The sequence below is a fragment of the Ceratotherium simum genome, chromosome 25 (assembly GCF_057802395.1).
Source record: "Ceratotherium simum simum isolate JZ-2026a chromosome 25, ASM5780239v1, whole genome shotgun sequence".
Classification (NCBI taxonomy): domain Eukaryota; kingdom Metazoa; phylum Chordata; class Mammalia; order Perissodactyla; family Rhinocerotidae; genus Ceratotherium; species Ceratotherium simum.
In genome coordinates, this window is record NC_141924.1 from 21,359,937 (window position 1) to 21,383,516 (window position 23,580).

The 23,580-nt window shown below is 36.2% G+C and overlaps 1 protein-coding gene across 2 annotated transcripts in view; it reads left to right on the top strand.

The window, feature by feature from the left end:
• The window catches only part of NUP37 (nucleoporin 37), a 47,538-nt gene extending 25,634 nt beyond the window's left edge, over positions 1 to 21,904 (top strand). For both annotated transcript variants that reach the window (XM_087449030.1, XM_004418027.3), the window contains exons 6-10: positions 14,220 to 14,310; positions 18,300 to 18,481; positions 18,969 to 19,019; positions 21,042 to 21,135; positions 21,644 to 21,904. In XM_087449030.1, the coding sequence (XP_087305156.1) occupies positions 14,220 to 14,310; positions 18,300 to 18,481; positions 18,969 to 19,019; positions 21,042 to 21,135; positions 21,644 to 21,757 (532 nt within the window). In that variant the 3' untranslated portion in view covers positions 21,758 to 21,904. The remainder of the gene's footprint in view (positions 1 to 14,219; positions 14,311 to 18,299; positions 18,482 to 18,968; positions 19,020 to 21,041; positions 21,136 to 21,643) is intronic.
• The last annotated feature ends 1,676 nt before the right edge of the window (positions 21,905 to 23,580 follow it).

Genomic DNA, 23,580 nt, shown 5'->3' on the forward strand with positions numbered 1-23,580 from the left:
ACCCAAATGTCCATTAGTGGATGAATGGGTAAACAAAATGTGATGTATCCATACATTGAAATATTATTCAGCTATAAAAAGGAATGAAGTACAGATACATACTACAAATTGATGAAATTTTAAAACATTATGCTAAGTGAAAGAAGCTAGGCATAAAATACTCTGATTCCATTTATGTAAAATCTCCAGGGATAAGCAAATCCATAAAGACAGAAAACAGAGTAGTGGTTGCCAGGAACTGGGGGGAGGCGAGAACAGGAGTGACTGCTTAATGGGTACAGTGTTTCCTTTTGGGATAATGAAAATGTTCTGTAACTAGATAGTGGTTATGGTTGCACAACATTGTTAATGTACTAAGCGCCCCTGAATTGTACACTTTAAAATGGTGAGTAAGGGGCTGGCCCCGTGGCTTAGCAGTTAAGTGTGCACGCTCTGCTACTGGCGGCCTGGTTTGGATCCCGGGCGCGCACTGACGCACCACTTGTCCAGCCATGCTGAGGCCGTGTCCCACATACAGCAACTAGCAGGATGTGCAACTACCTACTGGGGCTTTGGGGAAAAAAAGGAGGATTGGCAATAGATGTTAGCTCAGGGCCCGTCTTCCTCAGCAAAAAGAGGAGGATTGGCATGGATGTTAGCTCAGGGCTGATCTTCCTCACAAAATAAATAAATAAATAAAATAAAATGGTGAGTAAATAAATGAGTAAAATAAATGAATACAATTTTTTAAATACTAAGCTTTACTATGTAAAATATGCCCTGTGCAAGGGAATATTACATTATCACATATATGTTAACAAAAGAGACTATATCATAGGAGCAGTCCTACAATATGGATTCTTAACATTTGTCTTATAAAGAGCAGAAGGAATATTTCTCTCTGACTCAATGCCCACTTAAAAAATAGTAGTTTTTAAAATAAATTCAGTATTTTGATCTATACATGTTTTCTGATGTTTGACTTTGGCATTTCCAAGAGAGACACAATATTATAATCAGCTAGGAGATTTGTGGCCTTAGAGACACCATTTCAAAACAATGTATTCCTTGAACAGGTTTGTAAAGTTTATATATTTCATTGAAAATTGCCAAATTCTGAATCAGACTGAATGAAAATAGTTCTCACTCGTACTAGTATGCCAATCTATCCATTAAAAAGTTGTCCCTTGTTTCTCTCTTCTTATAGAGAACAAATAAATGTGTAGAGAATAAATTAAGATATAGACTAGTTCATTCAGTCAGCAAATAACAAGTGTCCTGGCACTGTGCTAGGTTCTTGGTAATTACTGATTTATTTTTAAACCTGTGACTAATTGTTTCAGAACCATTTCAGGCTTCTTTAAGACTGACAAAGGCATTTTATTTTCTATAAATGAATTACAATATTAATAAGTAAATATAACTAAATATTTTATTGAGTGCTTTACTAACCACCATTCTAAGTGCCTTACCTTTGTAAATCTATTTAATTTTTATAACAGCTCTTAGGTACTATTTTTATCCTCATTTTACAAGATGGGGATCCAAGGCATGGAGAGTCTCAGTAATTTGTGGAAAGGGACGTAACTGTTAAATAGAGGAACAGGAGTGTTAGGCCGTCTGGCTCTAGTACCTGGGCTCTTGACTCACTCATTCACTCTTCTGCCTGAGTGGCAATTTTCAAGTTCATCCTGAGAAGATGGTGTTTGTATTCAAGAATATTTTAGGGGCCAGCCTGGTGGTGCAAGTGGTTAAGTGCGTGTGCTCCGCTGCAACGGCCCGGGGTTCACAGGTTTGGATCCTGGGCGTGCACCGATGCACCGCTTGTTAAGCCATGCTGTGGTGGTGTCCCATATAAAGTAGAGGAAGATGGCCACGGATATTAGCTCAGGGCCAATCTTCCTCAAGAAAAAAGGAGAGGATTGGCATCAGATGTTAGCTCAGGGCTAGTCCTCCTCACAAAAAAAAAAAAAAAAGAATATTTTAGATCTTTTTTACTTCTCTACTTTCTGTAATACAACTGCATTAATTCAAACTATGAACCAAGGTGCTATTCATAATATAAAATGTTATTATAGAAGATGATAGATTAAATTTTATCTAAGATTCCATCTAGTTTTAGTATTCTGTAATCTGTGCAAGTTTATAAGAAATTTGAGTTCTCATTTAAGTCAGTGGTTCTTTATCAGTCCCAATACTCCCTTTTTTTAACAAATATTTTATAATGCCTACTATATAAACTTAAACTCATAAAATATAGTCTATAAAATATATAATTATAAAAAATATTATAGTACCTGAATTGTGCTATACATTTCTATAAAAAGAAAACAAACTGTATAGAATAGCAGTGCAGTGTGTATATACTCAGATAACGACTACATAAGAAGACATAGTGAGGTACTCTTTGTCCCTCTTTATAATGAACAAATTTGAATAGCAGAAAAATACAACAGGAAAATGTAAGGCAGAGGCAAGGCTGCCAAGTTGCACAATTCTAGGCATATGGTTTGCATAGAGCACAATGTAAATAGTGCCATCTGGAGTTCTGCAGTGTCATAGCCCTGAGAAAAACTACAGTTATTAGAATAGAAGCTTATGTCAGTAGTAATAGAAAAAAATTAAGGAGAGTGAAAGAGGGAAATAATGTTAACCAAAATAGAAATAACATGACAAGAAAAATTATAGGATGTCAAGTTGAAAAAATAAGGAAGGATAATATCCTTACAAATCAGCCAGTTTTTATATGGATAGTATTAAAATAATTCACTATTATGCCATGGGATGGAGTACTAACAAAGATTGCAAAAAACATCTCCTGTCTTGACCTGTCCCCACCTTTTAAGGTATTCCTGAATTTGACTCGGACGTTCAAAAGTCCTGTAGAACGTGTAGCATTCCTGGTTCTCATCCACTAAATGGCTGTAGCACCCCAATCATGAGGACAATCAAAAATGCCCCCTAGGTGTTGGAACCACCCTGTGTTAAGAATCATTGATTCAGATTATAATGTGTGACCAGGTACTATTCTAAGTTTTATATGAATTAATTCATTTAATCCTCAAAAACCTTTTATGGTAGGTTCCCTTTTTATAGTTGAGGATCCTGGATAGTCTGGTTTTTTAAGGAAGATCAGCCCTGAGCTAACATCCATGCCAATCCTCCTCTTTTTGCTGAGGAAGACCTTCTCTGAGCTAACATCTATTGCCAGTCCTCCTTCCTTTTTCCCCCAAAGCCCCAGTAGATAGTTGTATGTCATAGTTGCACATCCTTCTAGTTGCTGTATGTGGGACGCGACCTCAGTGTGGCCGGAGAAGCGGTGCGTTGGTGTGCGCCCGGGATCCAAACCCGGGCCGCCAGCAGCAGAGCGTGCGCACTTAACCGCTAAGCCACGGGGCCGTGCCGGCCCCCGGACAGTCTGGCTCTGAAGCACTACAACTACGCTGTTTCTACTTCAAGGTCTATGAGAAGTTTTAGTCTTTTTATATTATTGAAAAAGCAGATATTCGTAATACCTGTGTGTTATGATCAAAATCAAGTGTTAGGTAGGGCTTAATAAAATTGATAGAATTGTACTTAGAGTCATTTTTAAGGCATCATCATCATGGCGGTATGAGGGGATTCCTTTGTCTTTCCCCTTCAATCTACAGCAAGTAAAACATCCATAACCCGAAAAAGACTACATTGTCCAACACACCAGGACACTGGAGAGATCAACATGTTGGTCCATACAAAGGTGGGTGGATTGGAGGACATAGAGGCCACTAAACAGGGAACAGTAGAGGCAGTATCCAGGACCCTGGAACTCTGGCCGTGGCAGCTGAGCCAGCCAACCCCTAGCCCCAAAGAACTCAGCAGGCACCAGCCCAGGCACAAGTGCAACTCAAGCCAGCCGACCGCAGCAGCACCTGCAGCCATGGGGAGCGAAGCAGCAGCAGAGGTGGAGCCTCATGATTCCACGCCCTCGTCCAGGACTCAGAGCCTGGTAGCAGCAATGGAGGTGCACACAGGACTCATCCCAACCGCAGTGGTGCGTGCCTATGGCCACAAGGTAACAGGCAACAGCAGAGGCAGTGCCCCATGAACCTGGCCCCCTCCCCACCCTCCCCCTTCCCCCACCACAGCGGCAAAGCTTTCAGCCCAGGTGATCCAGTTGCGTGGTGGAGGCGTCAGCCATCCCTGTACTCCTGGCGGCACAGCCAGCAACCGCAGCGACACAGGCAACAGCAAGGCATCAGTAAGGCATCAGTGACCCCCAGAGGCACAGACCATGATGACAGGAGTACTGATTCGACGCCCCAGGCAGAGGCTATGGAGAGTGGAACATGCAGATCCTCAATTATAGCCAAAGGCAACTTGGGCAAGAGAAGCCAAAAACTAGCGCTATAGCGCCACCTACTGAAAAACAAAAGAAAGGCCTCTAATCTCCAACTAATTTAGAAGTTTGAATCAAAACAAACAAAGCTATACCTAAATAAGAAAAGTGTTTGCTACACAAATGTCCCAGCAGAGGTATAACTCACTAAGCACCACAAAAAGCCACAGTAACACAACATCACAAAAGGAAAATAACAGTTCTCCAGAAACCAAACAAAGTCATGGAAGATTGTTTGTGATCTAAGTGATAAAGAATTCAAAATAGCTGTCATGAAGAAACTCAACAAGCTACTAGAAAACTCACCATGGCAGTTCAGTGAGCTCAGGAATAAAATCAACAAATAGAAAGAATACTTTACCAAAGAGATTGAAACTGTAAAAAAGAACCAAACAGAAATTCTAGAGCTGAAGAAGTCAACAAGTGAGATGAAGAATGCATTAGAAAGCATAGAAATAGAGCAGGCCATATGGAAGAGAGAATTAACAAGCTCAAAGATAGAAACCTAGAAATGGTGCACGTAGAAGGGGAGAGAGAAAGAAGATTAAAAAAAAAAATTAGAAATTCTACAAGAATTATTCAACTCCATTAGAAAGGGCAACATAAGGATAAGGGGTATTCCAGAAGGAGAAGAGAGAGAGAAAAGGGAGCAGAGAGCTTATTTAAAGGTAAAAAGGTAAAATAGGTAAAAAGGTAAAAAAAGGTAAAATAGCTGAGACCTTCCCAAACTTGGGGAAGGAATTGGATATACAAATCCATGAAGCTAATAGAACACCCAATTATCTCAACACAGAAAAGACCTTCTCCAAGACACATGATAATAGAACTGTCAAAAATCAGTAACAAAGAAAGAATATTAAAGGCAGTCAGGAAAAAAACAGTAACCTCCAAGAGTTAGGTCTATGGAAGTGTTACCATCTTCTGCTTGTGAAGAAATTTATAATTTTTGGAAGATAATCTTTGCTGAAACACTCTAGTACCAATTCTTGAAATGAAGATGTCATGTTCCTTCTTCATATTTCATTAGCCCAGTTTTCAGATGAAGAAGAAGAGTAAAAAGAAACAGTCTTTTCTAGAGGATGAGGGAAATTACTCTAGGGTAGACTGCTCTGACCTTTTCACTAATAAGGTATTCTGCAGGGTCAGCCATGCTTTACTACCTTAGAGTCATCACGGCACCTGGAAGAGTGCTCAGTGTGTGAGTGGGTGAAGCAATGAACACAGCTCTGTATCTGTCACTACGTCTTTATAAAAAAAAGATGCAATTACCAAACAAAGCATCTGATAGGAGATGTGTTTAAGAAAAGAAATAACCAAGTAAATCATGGGATTGCTAGCCATTCGTCCTCATGTTCTCCACCATTTCCTTTATGGCCCCGCCTCATGTCCACCATATACAAATACACCCATATACATACACACGTATACACATATAAACATAAATGTATGTGTCTGTGTGTATATGCATATACACAGGAAAATGTAAATACTAGTGTTCATAATTATGACCCAACATTATCAAAAGAAGGTTACAATTATTACAGTATTTGAGAGGTAAATAAGTGCATATTCATTTAGAAATATTTATTATCCCCTACCTCCAAAAGAAGGTAAAAATGGTGTTTAAGTATTTAATGGGTTAAGTTTATTATTTTAAAAACTCACTAATACAGAACATCTTATTCCCAGTTGGTGCCAAATAACAGATGTTTTTGTATATTAAAAACAGTACCGTTCTGTAAGAACAAGTCAGATCAACGAGTGTTTATTAAACACGTTTAGTATAGCCAACATTTAGTACTTTGGGGGATACAAAAGAAATAGAAGACCCAGTACTCACTGTAACTACAAAGGATGTCAGAAGTAAATCCTTTTCTCCCCTCCTCCTCAGTAATCTTTTAAAATATTAGATAAAATTTATGGTGAAGGAAAATTGGCTTCTAGAAACTAAGAGATTCTTAGTTTAAGACTAAAATAATAGAGGCATGTAATGTGCCATTCACTTTGTCTATAAAACATGTGATATTAATAGTTGTCGTGTTCTCACTCCCATCATTTTTAAAAAGAGTGAGAGAAGTGGTGTGATATAAAAAATAAAGAATAAGATTTTTTTAGGAATATAACCAAATCACTGGATAAGGGAATACTCTAGTGCCTAAGATATTCACTAAGCCAATAGTATCATTTTTTGAAAAACTTGACAACAGGAAAAAGAATATTTATCAGATGTCTCCTGTGCACCCCATGCTAGCTAAGGTCTTTCTGTATTACCTCTGTTCATGTATATTTGAGAGTCTTCAAGATCCATAGTTAAGATGGAGTGTTCCACTCCTGCCCCCACCCCAGTGGAGATCACAAAATATGTGATCTTTTTAAAAATAGTCCTTGTGGGAAACAGAGAAAAGAAGGGACTGAGAGCCTTCTAAAGGTAGGCCAATGAAGTGTTCTTTGGGAGGTTAATCCCCATTTAGGAGCAAATAAACTACACCTAAATAATTTCAGGTACAAAGTGAAATTGGGAGAATTTATATTATTGATTGTAATGTTATGGTTAAATAATTTCAGGAAAAAAGTTCTCTGCTTGTCTTCTAAAATTCCCTCTAATTTTCTGTTACATTTTGAATCAAGATCAGTTATCATATAGTTCTAACAAGAGCTTTAAGAATGGGATAAAATAGGTGGTTTGTGTTGAGTTTGGTAATCGTTTACCTCCAGTGAATGGAACATAAAAATTCTGTGTCTTCATAAGAACTGTCCAAAAATTAAACTAACACCTATTGATCACATTTGCAGGCCTTTTCTAATTCAATGCAGTGAAATAGTATGTTAGTGAAAGATCATAACAGTAAAAGTTATAAAGTGATGGAAGAATTTTTTGAAATTGTATATGATCATGTACTGGTAACACCGCTCTCGAGTATTCAACTCTTTATTCTCTCTCATATGCCCTTGTAGATGAAATACAAAACCAGTACTTCATAAAGTGTATTACCGTATCAGTGATTGCAGTAATTTAAGCTTGCTTTATGTGGCCCTCGTGTGGTTGCAGTAAGTGAATTATATAAATAAGAATCATATCCATAAACGTTTTTCAGGTTTATTTTGAAAGTCCATTTATGTGACTGATAAGAAATACTTTCCCTCATTTATAGCATATGTTCAAATTTTAAGTTGTAAAGTATATCAAAATTTTTCTTGGAAATAATGAAATGTTAATATTCCCTGAGTAATATTACTGGTGTTTGTGTTAAGGTTTATGTTAGTTAAAGGAAAAGTCCTTTTACTCTGAGTTCCTTAAAGATGAAATCATTACATATGATCTGTTTGAAAACTACCATTTGGTATTTCTTTGCAGTTGAGAGTTTAATTTTGAGGTTTATTTTTAAATGTGACAAAATTTCTCACAATTCCTATCCTTCAAAAGTCTATGTTTGTTAATTCTCTGGGGTGGCCTCAGGTAGTTTCTCACCTCAGTGATGATAAACTTGTAGTTTCTGCTGAATTTCTTCATAATTTCAAGAAAACAAAATGCAGCAACAACATGTAAGCTTATAAGATTTTTTCAACCCCTCCAGTGCTTCATGAAGATGTACAATAATAGATTATTTTTTGTGTGGTAAGGTTGGTTTATTAGTGTTACGTTTGAAACAGGCCAGTTCCGCTCCCCTCCAAAACACACACAGCCTTTGATTATGTTTTTGACTCATTTTTAATTATTGAAGGGTAAAATAATAAGCATATGCAATTATCTCTCATTTTCACCCCTATAATTATTCTTACTCTCAAGTCACTAAAATTTATGCTAATCCATTTCTTTTATCATTAATACTACTTGCTTAATAGTCTCAAGTATTTAAAAAAAAAAAGCAGAGTTAGTATAATCTTATTTCTGATTATGTTTGAGACACTGACACATCCTGCAAGTACCCTTTACAAAATGCTTATTTTTTACTATCATGCTATTTTGTTGCCTCCACTGTCAAGGCTTTGCCTGGCTATCAAAGTTCTCCATAGTCTAAGCCACAAACTGAGAAAGTTTGTTTATTCACCGCTCTAACCTACCATACCCACTGTCAAGATTTGTCCATGTAATCCCTAGATTTGGATTTTCATTTATATGATTCCCTACCTCTGACTCTTTTTGCACTTAAAACCAGATATTTTAGCACTAAATTATTTTGTAATTTGTTTCACTTTTCTTCCTGTGTGTTCACTTATTAAGGAAATATACCATATTTTTCCCTTTTTTGAGTCATCCATAGCATGATGAGTAACTTAGTGATTGATTATTTAGAAATGAGAGAGGAAAATCTTCATTTTGCTGTCACAAACTCAATGAAAAACATGTTTCTTGTCTAAAAATGTTGGAGGACCCTCTCCTGTACCCAGTAACATTGTAAAGTGCCTTTTCATCCTTATTAACTACACCCCGGTATTGCTTTTGTTCTTGCTTTCATATTTAATTAATCAATACAATGACTCATGTGATCCAGTCATGTCTTTTAGAAAGATTGTGGTTTGTATTTTTTGCTTTACCAGTTAGAGAGGGCCAAGTGGATACAGATGTGTCATTTAATGTCATCCATTCCTTCTTTTGTCTGTGTTGTCAAAAACATTTGGTAGCAGAAATTTCCTTCTACAGTGAACTCCCTAACAGTGAGCTACCAATTAAAAATGGAGAACAAACAAATAAAAAGAACAGAGTATTACCCAGGAAATTTCCTTTTGAATTCTCAGAGGGAACATCTCCCTCTACTAATTGTCAACTTAAAAGACCCTTGAGGCTATCTAGGATATTCCCAATATGCCAACACTCAATTTATGGGACCTTTTTATTAATTAAATGGGACAATTCCATTTAAATACCATATGGTAGGGATACTTAATGTTCTGCTGAAAAGCACTCTGCCTGAAATGAGGTAATAATTTTAACAATAAACTACCAAAAGTAAAGTAAGTGCAATTTGTAATCTTAGATCTGGAAAAAGCTCTTCATCCGTACATTTTACAGCTATATCTGAGAGTTCTGCTTAGGACCACAGAATTGGGAGAGATGGGGGTGTTTGTTATAATTGTAGTCAAATTGGGTCAAAACTGTCATTTTATTTTACTTGAAGAGTGATGCTGTCTATCTCCAGTGCCCTTTGATTCAGTCTATGTTATTGGCTTCTTAATATGTCAGCAGATTAACTTTACCTTTACCAAAGAAAAGCTTTTTCTTTGAAATTTCCTCTGTAAATATTTAAATAGGTATACATATATATTTAATATAGCTCCCAATTTTTTGTCAAGGTAGTTTAACTTGATAATGGTATATTTTTATACTTTTATAGATGGTATCTATTATCTTTCCATGTGTTTATGTGTATTAAGAAGGCTATGAAACCTTATAGCTTTTCTCTTTCTGTGATGTACCACTTTCCTGAAAAGTTTGCTTCTGTGGTTATAATTAACTTTTAGGTAATTTTATTTAATATAAACAAATTTATTAGTAAAAAATTTGGAAATATTAAAATTTTAACTTCAAAATTTTAACTTTAAAATTTCAACTTTTAATTTGTGGAGTTTTTTCGTGTTACAATAGAAGCTCTCTTATCTGACATGGTCTAAACCCGTAGTTCCTTGGATAACTAAATAGTCGGTAAACTCAAGAAGTCATTTTAAAGGAATATCTACCTACCTTATTTTAATATACTATATATATGAAAATACGCCATTTGCCAGTCTTTTGATATTAGGCCAAGGCTTTTTTTCTTCTTCTTCTTAAGTTAGGAGTCCATTGATTAGCATTGGACCTCTTTTTTGCATGAACTGAAGCCATAATACAATGTATACAGTGAAAACAACACTTGCTAAAGCAGTCTTAATTCAATATATCTAGCTTTTTATGATTTTTATTGCTTAATCTTTTGTAACTCACACATGCCTTTTTTTTTTTTTTCTTTGTGAGGAAGATCAGCCCTGAACTAACATCCATGCCAATCCTCCTGTTTTTTTTTGCTGAGGAAGCCCAGCCCTGAGCTAACATCTATTGCCAATCCTCCTCCTTTTTTTCCCTTTTTCTCCCCAAGGCCCCGGTAGATAGTTGTATGTCGTAGTTGCACATCCTTCTCCGGGATCTGAACCCGGGCCGCCGGTAGTGGAGCATGCGCACTTAACTGCTAAGCCACGGGGTCGGCCCCCACACATGCCTAATTTAAGAGCTTTTTTTTCATTTAGAAACTTATCTTTAGTTAGTTGCCATCAATTTAGCTCCATTGAAACAGCTCTTCCATATTCATATTCTGTCAGCTTATATAATATTAATTGTGTAATTACACTAATAAGCATGGGTTTACATCGTTTACAAACAGTGATTTGCTAAGCAAAAAACCTGTATTCCCTCTTGGTAAGTCTATAACAAATGCATGTGTGAGCCTATTAGAAAATAGCCTTCTTGTTCTGGTCAGTTCTACAGAGGGATAAAGGAAGAGTGTGTCAGAAGGAGGTCAATGAAGAGAGCTTTTATTATACATTTTGTCCACTACGTTTTAAAACTGATGCAAACTTATCCATACGTAGATAGATGAAAATAACTTAAAATGCAAGAAAAGGGGATGATTTGAGAAATCTGCCCTACAAATAAGACCAACTGAAAAGTTGTACCTTTTGCCATTCAGACAAATGATTAAGATTGTTTTTGTCAGAGAAAGTTGAGATTTTTTTCAGTTGATAATTAAAAAGAAATATGAGAGAAAAAAAATAAAAATGAGGTACAGCCAATCTGGAAAACTATTTGACAATACCTGCTGAAGTTGAACATATATGTAAGCTATAATCCAGCAATTCCACGCCTAGCTATGTACCCAGCGGGTGGGTGGGTGGGTTTCGTGTGTGTGTGTGTGTAAGGGAAGGAGTGGGTGTGTGGGTATCTGTATTCACTAAAAGACATGTGCAAGAAGGTTTATAGCGGCATTATTGGTAATGACCAAAAATTGGAAACAACCTGAAAGTCTGTCAACAGTAGAATAGATAAATACATTGCAGTATACTTAATTAATGGAATATATACAGCAATGAGAATGAACAAAGTATAACAACATACAACAGTGTTGATAAATTCACAAAGCTAATGGTGAGTGAAAGATGCCAGACCAAGAAAATACATACCATATGATTCCATTTTTATGATGTTCAAAACAGGCAAAAATAAGCTATGGTGTTAGAAGTCAGGATAGCGGGTACCTTTTGTGAGAGGGCAAGGAAATATGACTGGAAAGAAGCACAAGATGACTTCTAGAGTTCTGGAAATACTCTGTTTCTTAATTTGGGTGCTGTTCTCTTTGAGCCATATGCTTAAGATTTGTGTATTTTTATTATATATGGTGTACTGCAAAAAAAGTATCAAAAAAATTAAAGAAATGTGACTTTATCTGATGGAACTAATATTAACTAGATGAGCCGTGTAGTAAAGACACAGAAAAATGAGTTGAGCTCCACAAAAGGATTTGAGAAGAACTTAATTATGAAATCTATCAAAAGGGGGGAATAATACTTAAAGTATACCATCTGTAGCTAATTTAGTTATAACTCATCTCAGCCCAATTTGTTGTATTTTGCATACTTAGTACTTAGATTATACAACCACTGGGAATTATTTAATAAGCGTATAATTACAAACCATAAGTCATTTTATCCTAGTCGTGTAAAGTAATCTGGATCACCCTCCTCGTTTTTAAGTCAGTTTTTTTTTTTTTTTTTAAATGTTAGGTTCTGTTCAGGATAAAATACTGTTTAAAAGTTAGATTAAAATTTGGTTTATTGGACAGGAATACGCTTCATTAGTTGACCTGTTTTCATGGAACATCTTTATCCATATTTTCTACCTCTTTGGTTTCCTTCATTTGAAAGGAAAAAATCATGAAAATCTTCTGGTATGTGTTTATTTAATTTGTATAACAGCAAACAAAAATCAAATACATATTAGAATTAGATCCAAAGAATAAGATCCAAAGAATGGAGCCTTTAAACCATTCTCTCATGGGACTCACTGAATTTGCAAGACAAATTCCTAGTATTTCAATAGTGGTAAAATATATGCTAGCCCAGCACTTTATTATGCAAAAGGCAGTAGAGAAGAAAGAAATTTTCAGTTGCCATAGTTAATAATCTTATTCATTGTAGGGGGTGAAACACAATTGCATAAACCCTTGGTAAATGTGATTCCCCTCTTCAATTAAATTGTAGTTGTCTGCCTTCTCTGGTAAATACTGATGAAAAGTGTTGATTTGGCAAGAGGAAAGAGTATGCTTCTAAATTATTTAATCAAGTAGATAATCATTTTGAAAAACTTTTATGTTAGTTTATATGTAACTATGATATTTCAAGACTGGAGACTATAATTTCTACAAGGAATAAAAAATATTTGAAATAATGTGGTTTGGCACAGAAGAGTAGCATTGTCCAATAAATTTGTCTACTTTGAAATAAATTTTTGTCTAGACTTTAAAGATATATTCCTGGGCCAGCCCCGTGGCTTAGCGGTTAAGTGCGCGTGCTCCACTACTGGTGGCACGGGTTCGGATCCCGGGTGTGCACCGACCCACTGCTTCTCAGGCCATGCTGTGGCGGCGTCCCACATGCAGCAACTAGCAGGATGTGCAGCTATAACATACCACTATCTACTGGGGCTTTGGAGAAAAAAAGGGAAATAAAAAAAGGGAGGAGGATTGGCAATAGATGTTAGCTCAGGGCTGGTCTTCCTCAGCAAAAAGAGGAGGATTGGCATGGATGTTAGCTCAGGGCTGATCTTCCTCACCAAAAAAAAAAAAGATATATTCCTTAAGTTTGTTGAAATTGTTTTATGGTCCCTAATGATATACTGTAAAACCTAGAAGAAAAAGTCTCAAGATTGCTAATATTAGTTCAGTTAAGGATCAGAATTCTGTGGGTACTTTGCCAACCACCCACCAACTTCTGTCTCCTGCCGTGCTAACTCTGTGCCACAGAAGTGTAGCACAGAGATGTAACAGTGGCTGAGTGTGAAGAATGAGCTGGAAAACTAGCAGTCTGGGTGGGAGGTAGCACTTCTCACAACAAAGTGCCATTACTGAGATTTCTGAATCTTGATCTCCACTCTGGGGATGGGAAAGAAATTGAGATGGGAAGCCATGTCAGTGAGTAACTTGGTCCTTATTACTATGCATTTGTAAGTATTGAGGAGAGGGAGAGTGGGAGGAACCAATTGCCTCTTCCTTCACCCCACCTTTAATTTAACAAGGCGATCTTTGAAAAAGAGAATGAGGAAGTGAGCCAGATCGGAAAAGGTATAAGATAGGAAGTAGCCCCTGGCATGGAACCCCAAAGGCAGGAGGAATAAGCAACCTTGGAAAATTACTATCTCCCTAAATTCACGTCACCTCATACGAGCTTCTTTATATGTTATATTGAAAATGGGAGCACTTGGGGGGCATGGTTTAAGCACCCCTGGTAGAAATTATTGTTAATTGAAATGACTATTAAAGTAGGAATGCCACCTGATTAGTGACCTAGAAACATCAAGATTCTGCCCACAAAATAGAGTATATGAATAATTTAATCTGGTTACTGTGTTGCTGTGTTGCTGTGTTTAATTAGAGAGAAAATGCATGTGACTGTGTTTCCATGATTGAGTGTAGTAAAACGTAAATTCTTCATACTTCTTTCACATTCTCTAAAATAATTATAATTATGTTATAATTTTCTTTAAAAGATATACTTTAAATACAAATGTGTACCTTATAATCTCTAGTTAATAGTTTTGAATAAATTCATGGAAATTTTATTTTTTTAGCAGTGATATATCAAATCAAAAATATTTAACATTATACTCCTATTTTTTTATTAGGATTTGGAACTTGGAAGGAATGCAGATAGCTCATTTTGTTCTTCATTCCCCTGGAATGAGTGTGTGCTGGCATCCTGAGGAAACTTTTAAGGTTGTTATTTAGTACTTAGCTTTCTTTTATCAAGCTGAAAAGACGTATACATGTGTAATACGCATGCACATGGAGGAGAATATTCAGTGACTTTTTCCACCTCAGAGACTCTACTTGGCACGAATGCATTTGGATTAGTCTAGAAATCTGTACCTTAAAAGACCTCTGTAATTAAGTTTTTATTTGACAACCATCATCCATAAATGGCATTTATTCAGAGTACCCTTTTCCTGCTCTTTGGTAGATGACAGTCTGAAAACTGATGCCCAGACTATTGAGTAGTGGTATTCATTAAAAAAAAAGTTGAATCCACGCTTGTGCACCATAGTGTGCAAACAGAAAGCATCAGCGGCATAAGGCAAGTCTGACCTGGCTGCAGTGCTCTTCAGGTCCTATTCAGAGTAGAGCTTTCTAAAATTCTAAAATTACACTACGAGTTATTACCAATTGGCCTTACCTCTTATTTCATTGAGAAGATAGGAGCCTTTCAACAAGAGTTCTCTCATTTACCTGTATCTTCTCTTGGGCGTCACTCTATTTTCTCTCTCCCTAGAATCTAAAGTTACCGCATTCATCTTCTTAAAGTTAATCCTTCAGCTGTCTAGAGCTCATGCCAGTTCCTAGGCATGCTGCTTTCATAGCCCCCTAATGTCTTTATATTTCTTTTCCATTGACTCTTTTCTGTCCTTATACTTGCACAAAAAGGTAAGCTTGATTAATCATAGCAAACACATAGTACTTACATATGCTTGGCCCACTGTCATCATTTTATATATGTTAGCTCATTTAACCCTCATGGCGACCTTATGAGATAGGTACTGTGCTGATCCTCATTTTACAGATAAGGAAACCAAAACACAGAGAAATTAAGTAACTTGCCGAAAGCCACACAGCTACTAACTGGAAGAATTGGCATTTGAACCCAAGCAGCCTGCTCTATAGTTCTTGCTCTTAAACCATTACATTCTTCTATCTTCCCTTTTAATTTTAATCTCTCTTCTTCAAACCTTTTATTTACAAATGTTTGAACCCATCACCCGTACCTTTTAACTTCAGTTCCTCTTTCCCCATCCCTTGGACTAACTCTATAATCTCATTCAGTCTCTACTACTCTCTCAAAAATCATCGGTGATATTTTTAACAAATCCAGTGGGCTTTTCTCCCATTCTTCATCTCAAGGCAGCTTTTTACACTGTTGATCACTTCTGTCTTGAAACCCTGCTCACTGGATCTTTAAAGCTTCATTATTCTAGTCCTCTTGAGCATCTTTGTATCTATCTTCCCTTTTTCTTTCTCCTCTGCCAACTGTTCCTTCACCATGTATATGTGAATTGTTGCAAGGGATAGTTCTCACCTACACTGTACTGTTTATTGTAATAGAGGGTAAAAGAGTGAATAAAGTCCTTGCCCTTAAGTTACACCCTGACTTGTAAGAAAGAAAAACATGGAAATACAGCAACACAGATTTTAAGTGTTAGAATCAAAAAATCTAGTAAGTAGAGTGATAACATAAGGAAGGATTAATAAGATCTGCTCACAGCCTTCAGAGAGGAGGTAATCCTGAGCTGAGATGCCCCTGACTTGATAAGTGTGTTCTCTGAGCTCTGAGAGTCCATGGAAACTTGTTTCAGGCCTGTTGGATCTTTCATCAGTAGAATTATACTCCTTATGTGTACATGAGTGAAATTTTCTAATTTATCTGTGTTACATGTATAGGGATTATTTCCATATATAAGTATTATTTCTGAATCAAGGTTCTAAATTTTATTTTATGCCTAGATTTCTCCCCTGTAGCAGTGAGTTTCCTTGAAGCATAATCAGGGATTCTACCAAAATGTTAATATCACCATGTATAAATACAATAGGCTACTTTTTAAAAGCTGTGTCCTAGATGAGAAATGAGAACGTTTATTACAATCTCTATCCCAAAACTTATATCTCAATGCTTAATTTGTGGTTATTTCATATCCCTTTCTTCTATATGCTTTAATTTAATTTCTGTTTTTCTTCTATATATCATTAAAATTTCAGCCCATTCCTTCTTTTTTTTATTGTTTCCATGGCTTCAGAATGTTTGCAAGTCCCTGCTCTAAATCGTGTAAATTCAAAATCCTAAAATCATCTTTGATATCTTCCTTCCCTGTATGCAAACTTTTCCAGATCTTTTAATTTTTCCTTCACTGTCCCTGGAATACATTCCTCTCTGTCATTAAGATGCATTCGTCATCTTTCTGTTCTTACAAGTAACTCTTGCCAACAGCCTTAGCTTGTTTCTAAAGTCTTTGGCTCTCCACCCTTTGATTCTTCTTGCCTACTTTAGTTAGACTAATCTTAAAATACCAGTTTTATCATGTCTCTGCTAAACTCAAAAACTCAAGAAAGGCGACACAGAAGTGGTTAAGAGTATAGACTCTGGAGGTAACTGCCTGGAGTTCCACCACAACTGGCTTTGTGATCTCTGTCAAGTTACAAAAGCTATCTCAATCACTGCCTTCACTTCCTCATCTTGTAAAATGGAAGCTCATGAAAGTTAAATCAGTGAACACTTATAAAGTCCTTAAATGACAACCTGACACGTAATAAGCACTCAATTTTAGCTGCTTGTCATTGTTGATCTATTATTAGTACTAAAACAATCCAGTGGTTCTCAGTGGTCTGCCATATCAGATCAAGCCCAGAATTCTTCTTCTCTTATGCTTGGTCTTGGTGAAAATGAGGTAGCCAGAGAAGAAAGAGAGAGATGGATCCATGATTACCTATTTCATAGGATTCTTATGAAAATCGTCTGAGATATAAACCACGTGGAAGAGACATATAATCTGGAAAACACAAAGCAAATGCTAGCATTTAACAGTAAAAGATACAAAAGTCACAAAAAGATACAAAAGTCACAAAAAGATACAAAAGTGATTTTTGACACTAAGTCTCACATTCTTTCCAGGCTACCACTGCTACTTCACACCTTCAGGAATGTTTTCACCTTAATATAACCAGAATTAAAAGAAGATTCTTTAAAAGTAAGAAATTTACAGAAAATGTAGTTTTTCAAACCATTTTGTTCAGGCAACAACTACTGATGCATTTATATATTCACAGCAGTTTCTATATCTTAACACCCACAAATGCATATCCTAGTGCCATACTTCTTTGAGTCTAAGAAACAAATTTTTCCACATTTTAATATTTTGTAAGGTTGGAATTCATAATTATTTTGTACCTTTGATAAAGTATTTCATAGGGAGGAAAGGAAAAGAAAGAAAGAAAGGAAAGAAGGGAACTAATTAATTTATTGAACATCTTAAATTACTAGTATTTTAAATGAGGGAAATATTGAAGTAGTAGTAACTACTATTTATTGAGGGAGTGGCTACTACGTGTCAAGCATTGTGGTGGGTGTTTTACCTACAATACTCATTTAATCATGACAGAAATGCCGTGGCTATTCTTGTCTTCATATTTCCATTTTAGAAATGAGGAAGCTGCCAATGAAAGCCTTGTAACTTGGCCAAGTCATTCAGCTTTTAAGTGGAGGAGGCAGCCTTGGTCCCCAGGCCTGTCTGTGTTCTTTCACTATGCCATGCTGCCTTGCATCCTGGCAGCAAACTTAAGTTGCATAAGGATGTATAACACATAAATACATCTCTGTTGAGAGAGACACACTTAGCTATCCTTTATAGACAATATAACTTAAAAGTAACTTTTCCCAGAATGAATCTATAGGCTGATCACTTCTTCCTGGTAACTATACATCATCATTTAAAATTATACCCAATGTTCTTGAGACTTGCTTTTGCCTATTTTCTGTAAGGCTTTTTTGTTTTTGATAGAGATTTTTACACAGGCTTTTCTTATTTCCTTTGCATTTGATCTTCCTTTTGTAATATATGCAGATGTTTACATTTTACTATATAACATTGAATATCTGCCTACTTCTCAGATTTGGCTAGTGAATTAGGTGGTTGAATTTTCTCTGTTTTTCTATCTTACAGCTAATGGTTGCAGAGAAGAATGGAACAATCCGGTTTTATGATCTTATGGCCCAACAGGCTATTTTATCTCTTGAATCAGAACAGATGCCGTTAATGTCAGCACACTGGTGCTTAAAAAACACCCTCAGAGTCGGAGCTGTTGCAGGGAATGATTGGTTAATTTGGGATATTACTCGGTCCAGGTACTTCCTTAGTATATTTATCGATTGCCTACCAAAAAATCAGTCACTTTTGCTAAATGATCCATTGAGCCATTCTTGTATACCTGGGTCTCACTATAGAGCAAAAACAAATCTCTCCTGTAGAAGAGCCAGAGCCATGGGTTTTTACATAAGAGAGATGGGTACCCATGCTTTGCAGGTTTACTTTGAGAGTAACCCAGAAAGAATGCAGAGGAGGAAATCTTTGATCTGAGCAGTGTTTACTTATGTTTAAAAAAGAAAAACACTGGCCCTGTTGAATGATGGTGTTCTGTAATGATTCTAAATCATGTTTCTGTCTTTATCATATTCCATCAATTGGAATTCAGTGCTTATTTGGCATTTTGTCGCAGTTTAAGTACATTGGGCATTGTATCTTTTAAAGGGAAAGTACCTCTTAAACCTTAATTTAAGTTCTTCTACTTGAGACCAGCACATAATTCATAAAATGCAAAATATTATCTTTTAGTTACCCTCAAGAGAAGAGACCTGTCCACATGGATCGAGCCTGCTTGTTCAGGTAATGTATTGTTTTTGTTGGGGTGATAATTTGATCTTTTGAGTTGGGTTACTTTGTGCATGCTGTGCTGCTACCTGGAATACTTTCCCAGTCCTCTCCTTTGCACTGGGTTTGGTTCTGTTTTGTTTTTTTCTGATTGTTTTTTATAAATGGTTGTTTTGCTTTCCTAACTAAGTCTTTGCTTTTGTCTTTTGGTCTGGGCGAGGGAGTGATTTGTTTTCCAATATTTTCTCTAAAAAATTTTATAAAACACAAAATATGTTGCTACTCCACTAATACCACCCCAACAATTTGAAGCACATGCTTCCTTATTTTTTGTGCTGATAAAGATATAAAATGTAGGTGGACCCATGTTATGTATATAAACCTCATTGTTGTGCTTTAAATGAGAACGCACTCAATATTACATATCTGCAACTTTTTTTCCACTTAAATTGACATACGTGTTTATCTTGTTGTTTTTCATTCATTTCTGCATAATATTCCATTGCATAGTGTAGTCATTAGGGTGCTTTCAGGAAACGAGAAAGCTTACTAACAGAGACTAAAACCAGTAGAACATTTAACATTTATTATATGCTACATTTCATCAAGCCAGCCCTGGTGGTCTAGTGGTTAAGGTTCGGCGCTGTCACCTCCACAGCCTGGGTTCCCTGTCAGGGAACCACACCACCCATCTGTCGGTTGTCGTATTGTGGCAACTGCGTGTTGCTGTGCTGCTGAAAGCTATGCCACCAGTAATAAAAACCCTATGAATAGAAGCGGAGCATTGTCTATTATAGGCCTGGAAGGTGAGAGGATGGCACAAAAAGACTTGGCCGAGTTTCATTCTGCTGTGCACAGGGTCACCAGGAGTCAGAATGGACTGGACAGCACTAACAACAAAATATTTAATCAAATCTCAAATATCCCCAATAAAATTGTAGAACTTAGGGACACCATTATTTTATGTACTCCTAAAAAAAATACATTCAACTAAATGTAAGAATGCCATAGATTGTAAGATGCATCCTGATTTCAGAGATGTGAGCAAATATTCATTTTAAAATCAATGAACTATGGTACTTAACAAGAAGTCTAGAGGAGGCTGTCTCAGGATTGGTTTAGTAGCTCATCAGTGTCACCAAGAGTTCAGACCTTTCCCTCTGCCATCTTCAATGGCAAGGCTTTGGGTTTGTTGCTTCACAGTCACAAGATGACTGCCAGAGTTCCAGGCATCATAGCCTCATACCACATTGTCCAAAGAGGAGAGGAAGGAGCACTCCCCTTTCACTGGGGATTGCTATCATTGCCTTAAACCAATTGTGTCTCATCCCTTGGAGTTGGACACCCTGTGCCAAACGTAGTTGGGGTTCAGTTAACATGGAAAAAGGGCAGAATAGCTGTTGAACAAGCAACTAATAATGTGTGCCACATCTAAAAATATTAACTAGACTTGAGCCATTTTTTTTTGTCCACAAATTCTTTCTCTTACATCTCCCCCACTGCACTTATTTTAATGCTGGGCCTGTTGCTGGAGTTTCATTAACTCTTGGTGACTCATTGATTTCATTGTATTCCAATGTCTAAGATGCCTTGAAAACTTAAATATTTAAATATTCTAGGTGTTTCTATCATCCCAAGGAGTTGAAAAACAAGTTTATCATTAATTTTATAACAAATATCAATAAGAACATTGCATATGTTTAATATATTGTACTGTGAAATATTTTGTGTCTGTCTGATGCCTTGTTTGTATCTCCCACCACACTGTCAGCCCTTTAGTTATCAGAAAGGAACTGCTAACCGTAACTTCAGAATTTAACAAAGTGGCACATGATAAGCACTTAATAAATATTCATAGAATGATAAAATATTTATAGCTAACTTCCCTGGAATTCTCAGTCTAATTGTAAAGCCATATTAACAAATTTAGGGTTATAAAATTATTGTTTTTGTGCAGAAAGAAATAACCTGTTTCACAAAAGCTTGTAGTTATCTGTAGGAAACTGTACTTATTTTTATCCCCTTGTCTTTTCTTAGGTGGTCCACAATTAATGAAAACTTGTTTGCAACCACTGGTTATCCTGGCAAAATGGCAACCCAGTTTCAAATTCATCATTTAGGACACTCTCAGGTAATGTGGAGACGTTGTGTGGCATGTGTGCTTTTAAATTTGTCTTTTCTACTTTTCCACTTATAGCCCCCAAATTTGTAATGTGTAACTAAAGACATTGATGAATGTCTCTTATCTGCTTAAATTGGAAAGAGAAGGCATTTTTCGATGTTTAAGTCACTAGTAGTAACAGACTTTTTGCCAATATTCATGTAAGAAGCATTTTGTTTCTTCTGTTATATTTCCTCCTTCATTTAAATATAATAATTTTACTTGCTTGGTTAGTTGAGACTATAAAAATGTTTCGAGTCTGGGCTGTACCCATTATTCATTGATTATTCATATCCTTCATTCCAGCCAGCTGCAGACAAATAACCTGTATTTCACCTATGAGGGAGCATATTTTTTAATCCTGTTTCCTCTATAAACAAAGACAATCTATCAGTGCATTCTTATTTTTGAAGGGTAGTTTTTATTTATTAACTTTGGTGATTTATTGAACTTCTTTAATTCTTCACATATTTTCTAGCCCATCCTCATTGGTTCTGTAGCTGTTGGATCTGGCCTTTCCTGGCATAGAACTCTCCCACTCTGTGCAATTGGAGGAGACCACAAGCTCTTGTTCTGGGTGACTGAAATGTAAAATAAATTTTCTGTGTACCTTAGATCCATAAACTTGATATTTTTAGTCCGTATTTTGGAGAATTCCTTATTTTTATATCAAAAATATAGTAAGCTCTAGAAACGTCCCATTTGTTTCTTTTGTGAAATAAAATGATTTGAAAAATTATTTTCCTACTCTGTCCTGTGTATATGTGTGAATATATACATATATATATATTTTTTTAATCGTCTTTTAAGACTTTGACACAGCAGCTCCATAAAAGAGATGACTAGGGAAAGGTAATGCTTTTGATTTTATCACAGGATTATCCAAAATGTATTCTATCTTCTATACTTTAAATATATGCTGTTGTCCTGATTCTCAGAGACACAAATATTTACAAAAGGAAAAAAAGGTCTCTCCTTTCAGTGTTACTGTGGAAGTAATTGAATATAAATGTGGGTATATACATTTTTGTTAGCAACCTATACGTGTAGGGGTCTTATAACTTTCTCAATAATTATAAAGGATTATTATTCAATTTAATAGTAAAAAGGATTTTCAATTTCTGTTTTTTTTTTTTTTTTTTTTTTTAATTTTTTGTTTATTGCAGTAACATTGGTTTATAACATTGTAAAAATTTCAGGTGTACATCATTGTACTTCTGTTTCTGCATGGACTACATCATGTTCACCACCAAAATACTAATTACAACCCATCACCACACACATGTACCAAATTATCCCTTTCACCCTCCTCCCTCCCCCCTTCCCCTCTGGTAACCACCAATCCAATCTCTGTCCCTATGTGTTTGTTTATTGTTGTTATTATCTACTACTTAATGAAGGAAATCATACGGTATTTGACCTTCTCCCTCTGACTTGTTTCACTTTGCATTATACCCTCAGTGTCCATCCATGTTGTCACAAATGGCTGGATTTCATCGTTTCTTATGGCTGAGTAGTATTCCATTGTGTATATATACCACATCTTCTTTATCCATTCGTCCCTTGATGGGCACTTAGGTTGCTTCCAAGTCTTGGCTATTGTGAATAACGCTGCAATGAACACAGGGGTGCATGTACCTTTGCAAATTGGTGTTTTCAAGTTCTTTGGATAAATACCCAGCAGTGGAATAGCTGGATCATATGGTAGTTCTATCCTTGATTTTTTGAGGAATCTCCATACTGTTTTCCATAGTGGCTGCACCAGTTTGCACTCCCACCAGCAGTGTATGAGAGTTCCCTTTTCTCCACATCCTCTCCAACACATATTGTTTCCTGTCTTGTTAATTATAGCCATTCTGACGGGCGTGAGGTGATATCTCATTGTAGATTCAATGCAATCCCTATCAAAGTTCCAACAACATTTTTCACAGAACTAGAACAAAGAATCCTAAAATTTATATGGAACAACAAAAGACCCCGAATAGCTAAAGGAATCCTGAGAAAAAAGAACAAAGCTGGAGGTATCACACTCCCTGATTTCAAAATATGCTACAAAGCTATAGTAACCAAAACAGCATGGTACTGGCACAAAAACAGACACACAGATCAATGGAATAGAATCGAAAGCCCAGAAATAAACCCACACATCTATGGACAGCTAATCTTTGACAAAGGAGCCAAAAACATACAATGGGGAAAAGAAAGTCTCTTCAACAAATGGTGTTGGGAAAACTGGATAGCCACGTGCAAAAAAATGAAAGTAGACCCTTACCTTACACCATGCACAAAAATTAGCTCAATTTCTTAAAAACGTCACTGGTTATGTTACTGAACTCTGTTTACTATATGCAAATTCCTTTTGACTGGATGTCTCAACATTCTTAGAACATCTAGTATATGGAATAAAGCTTACTT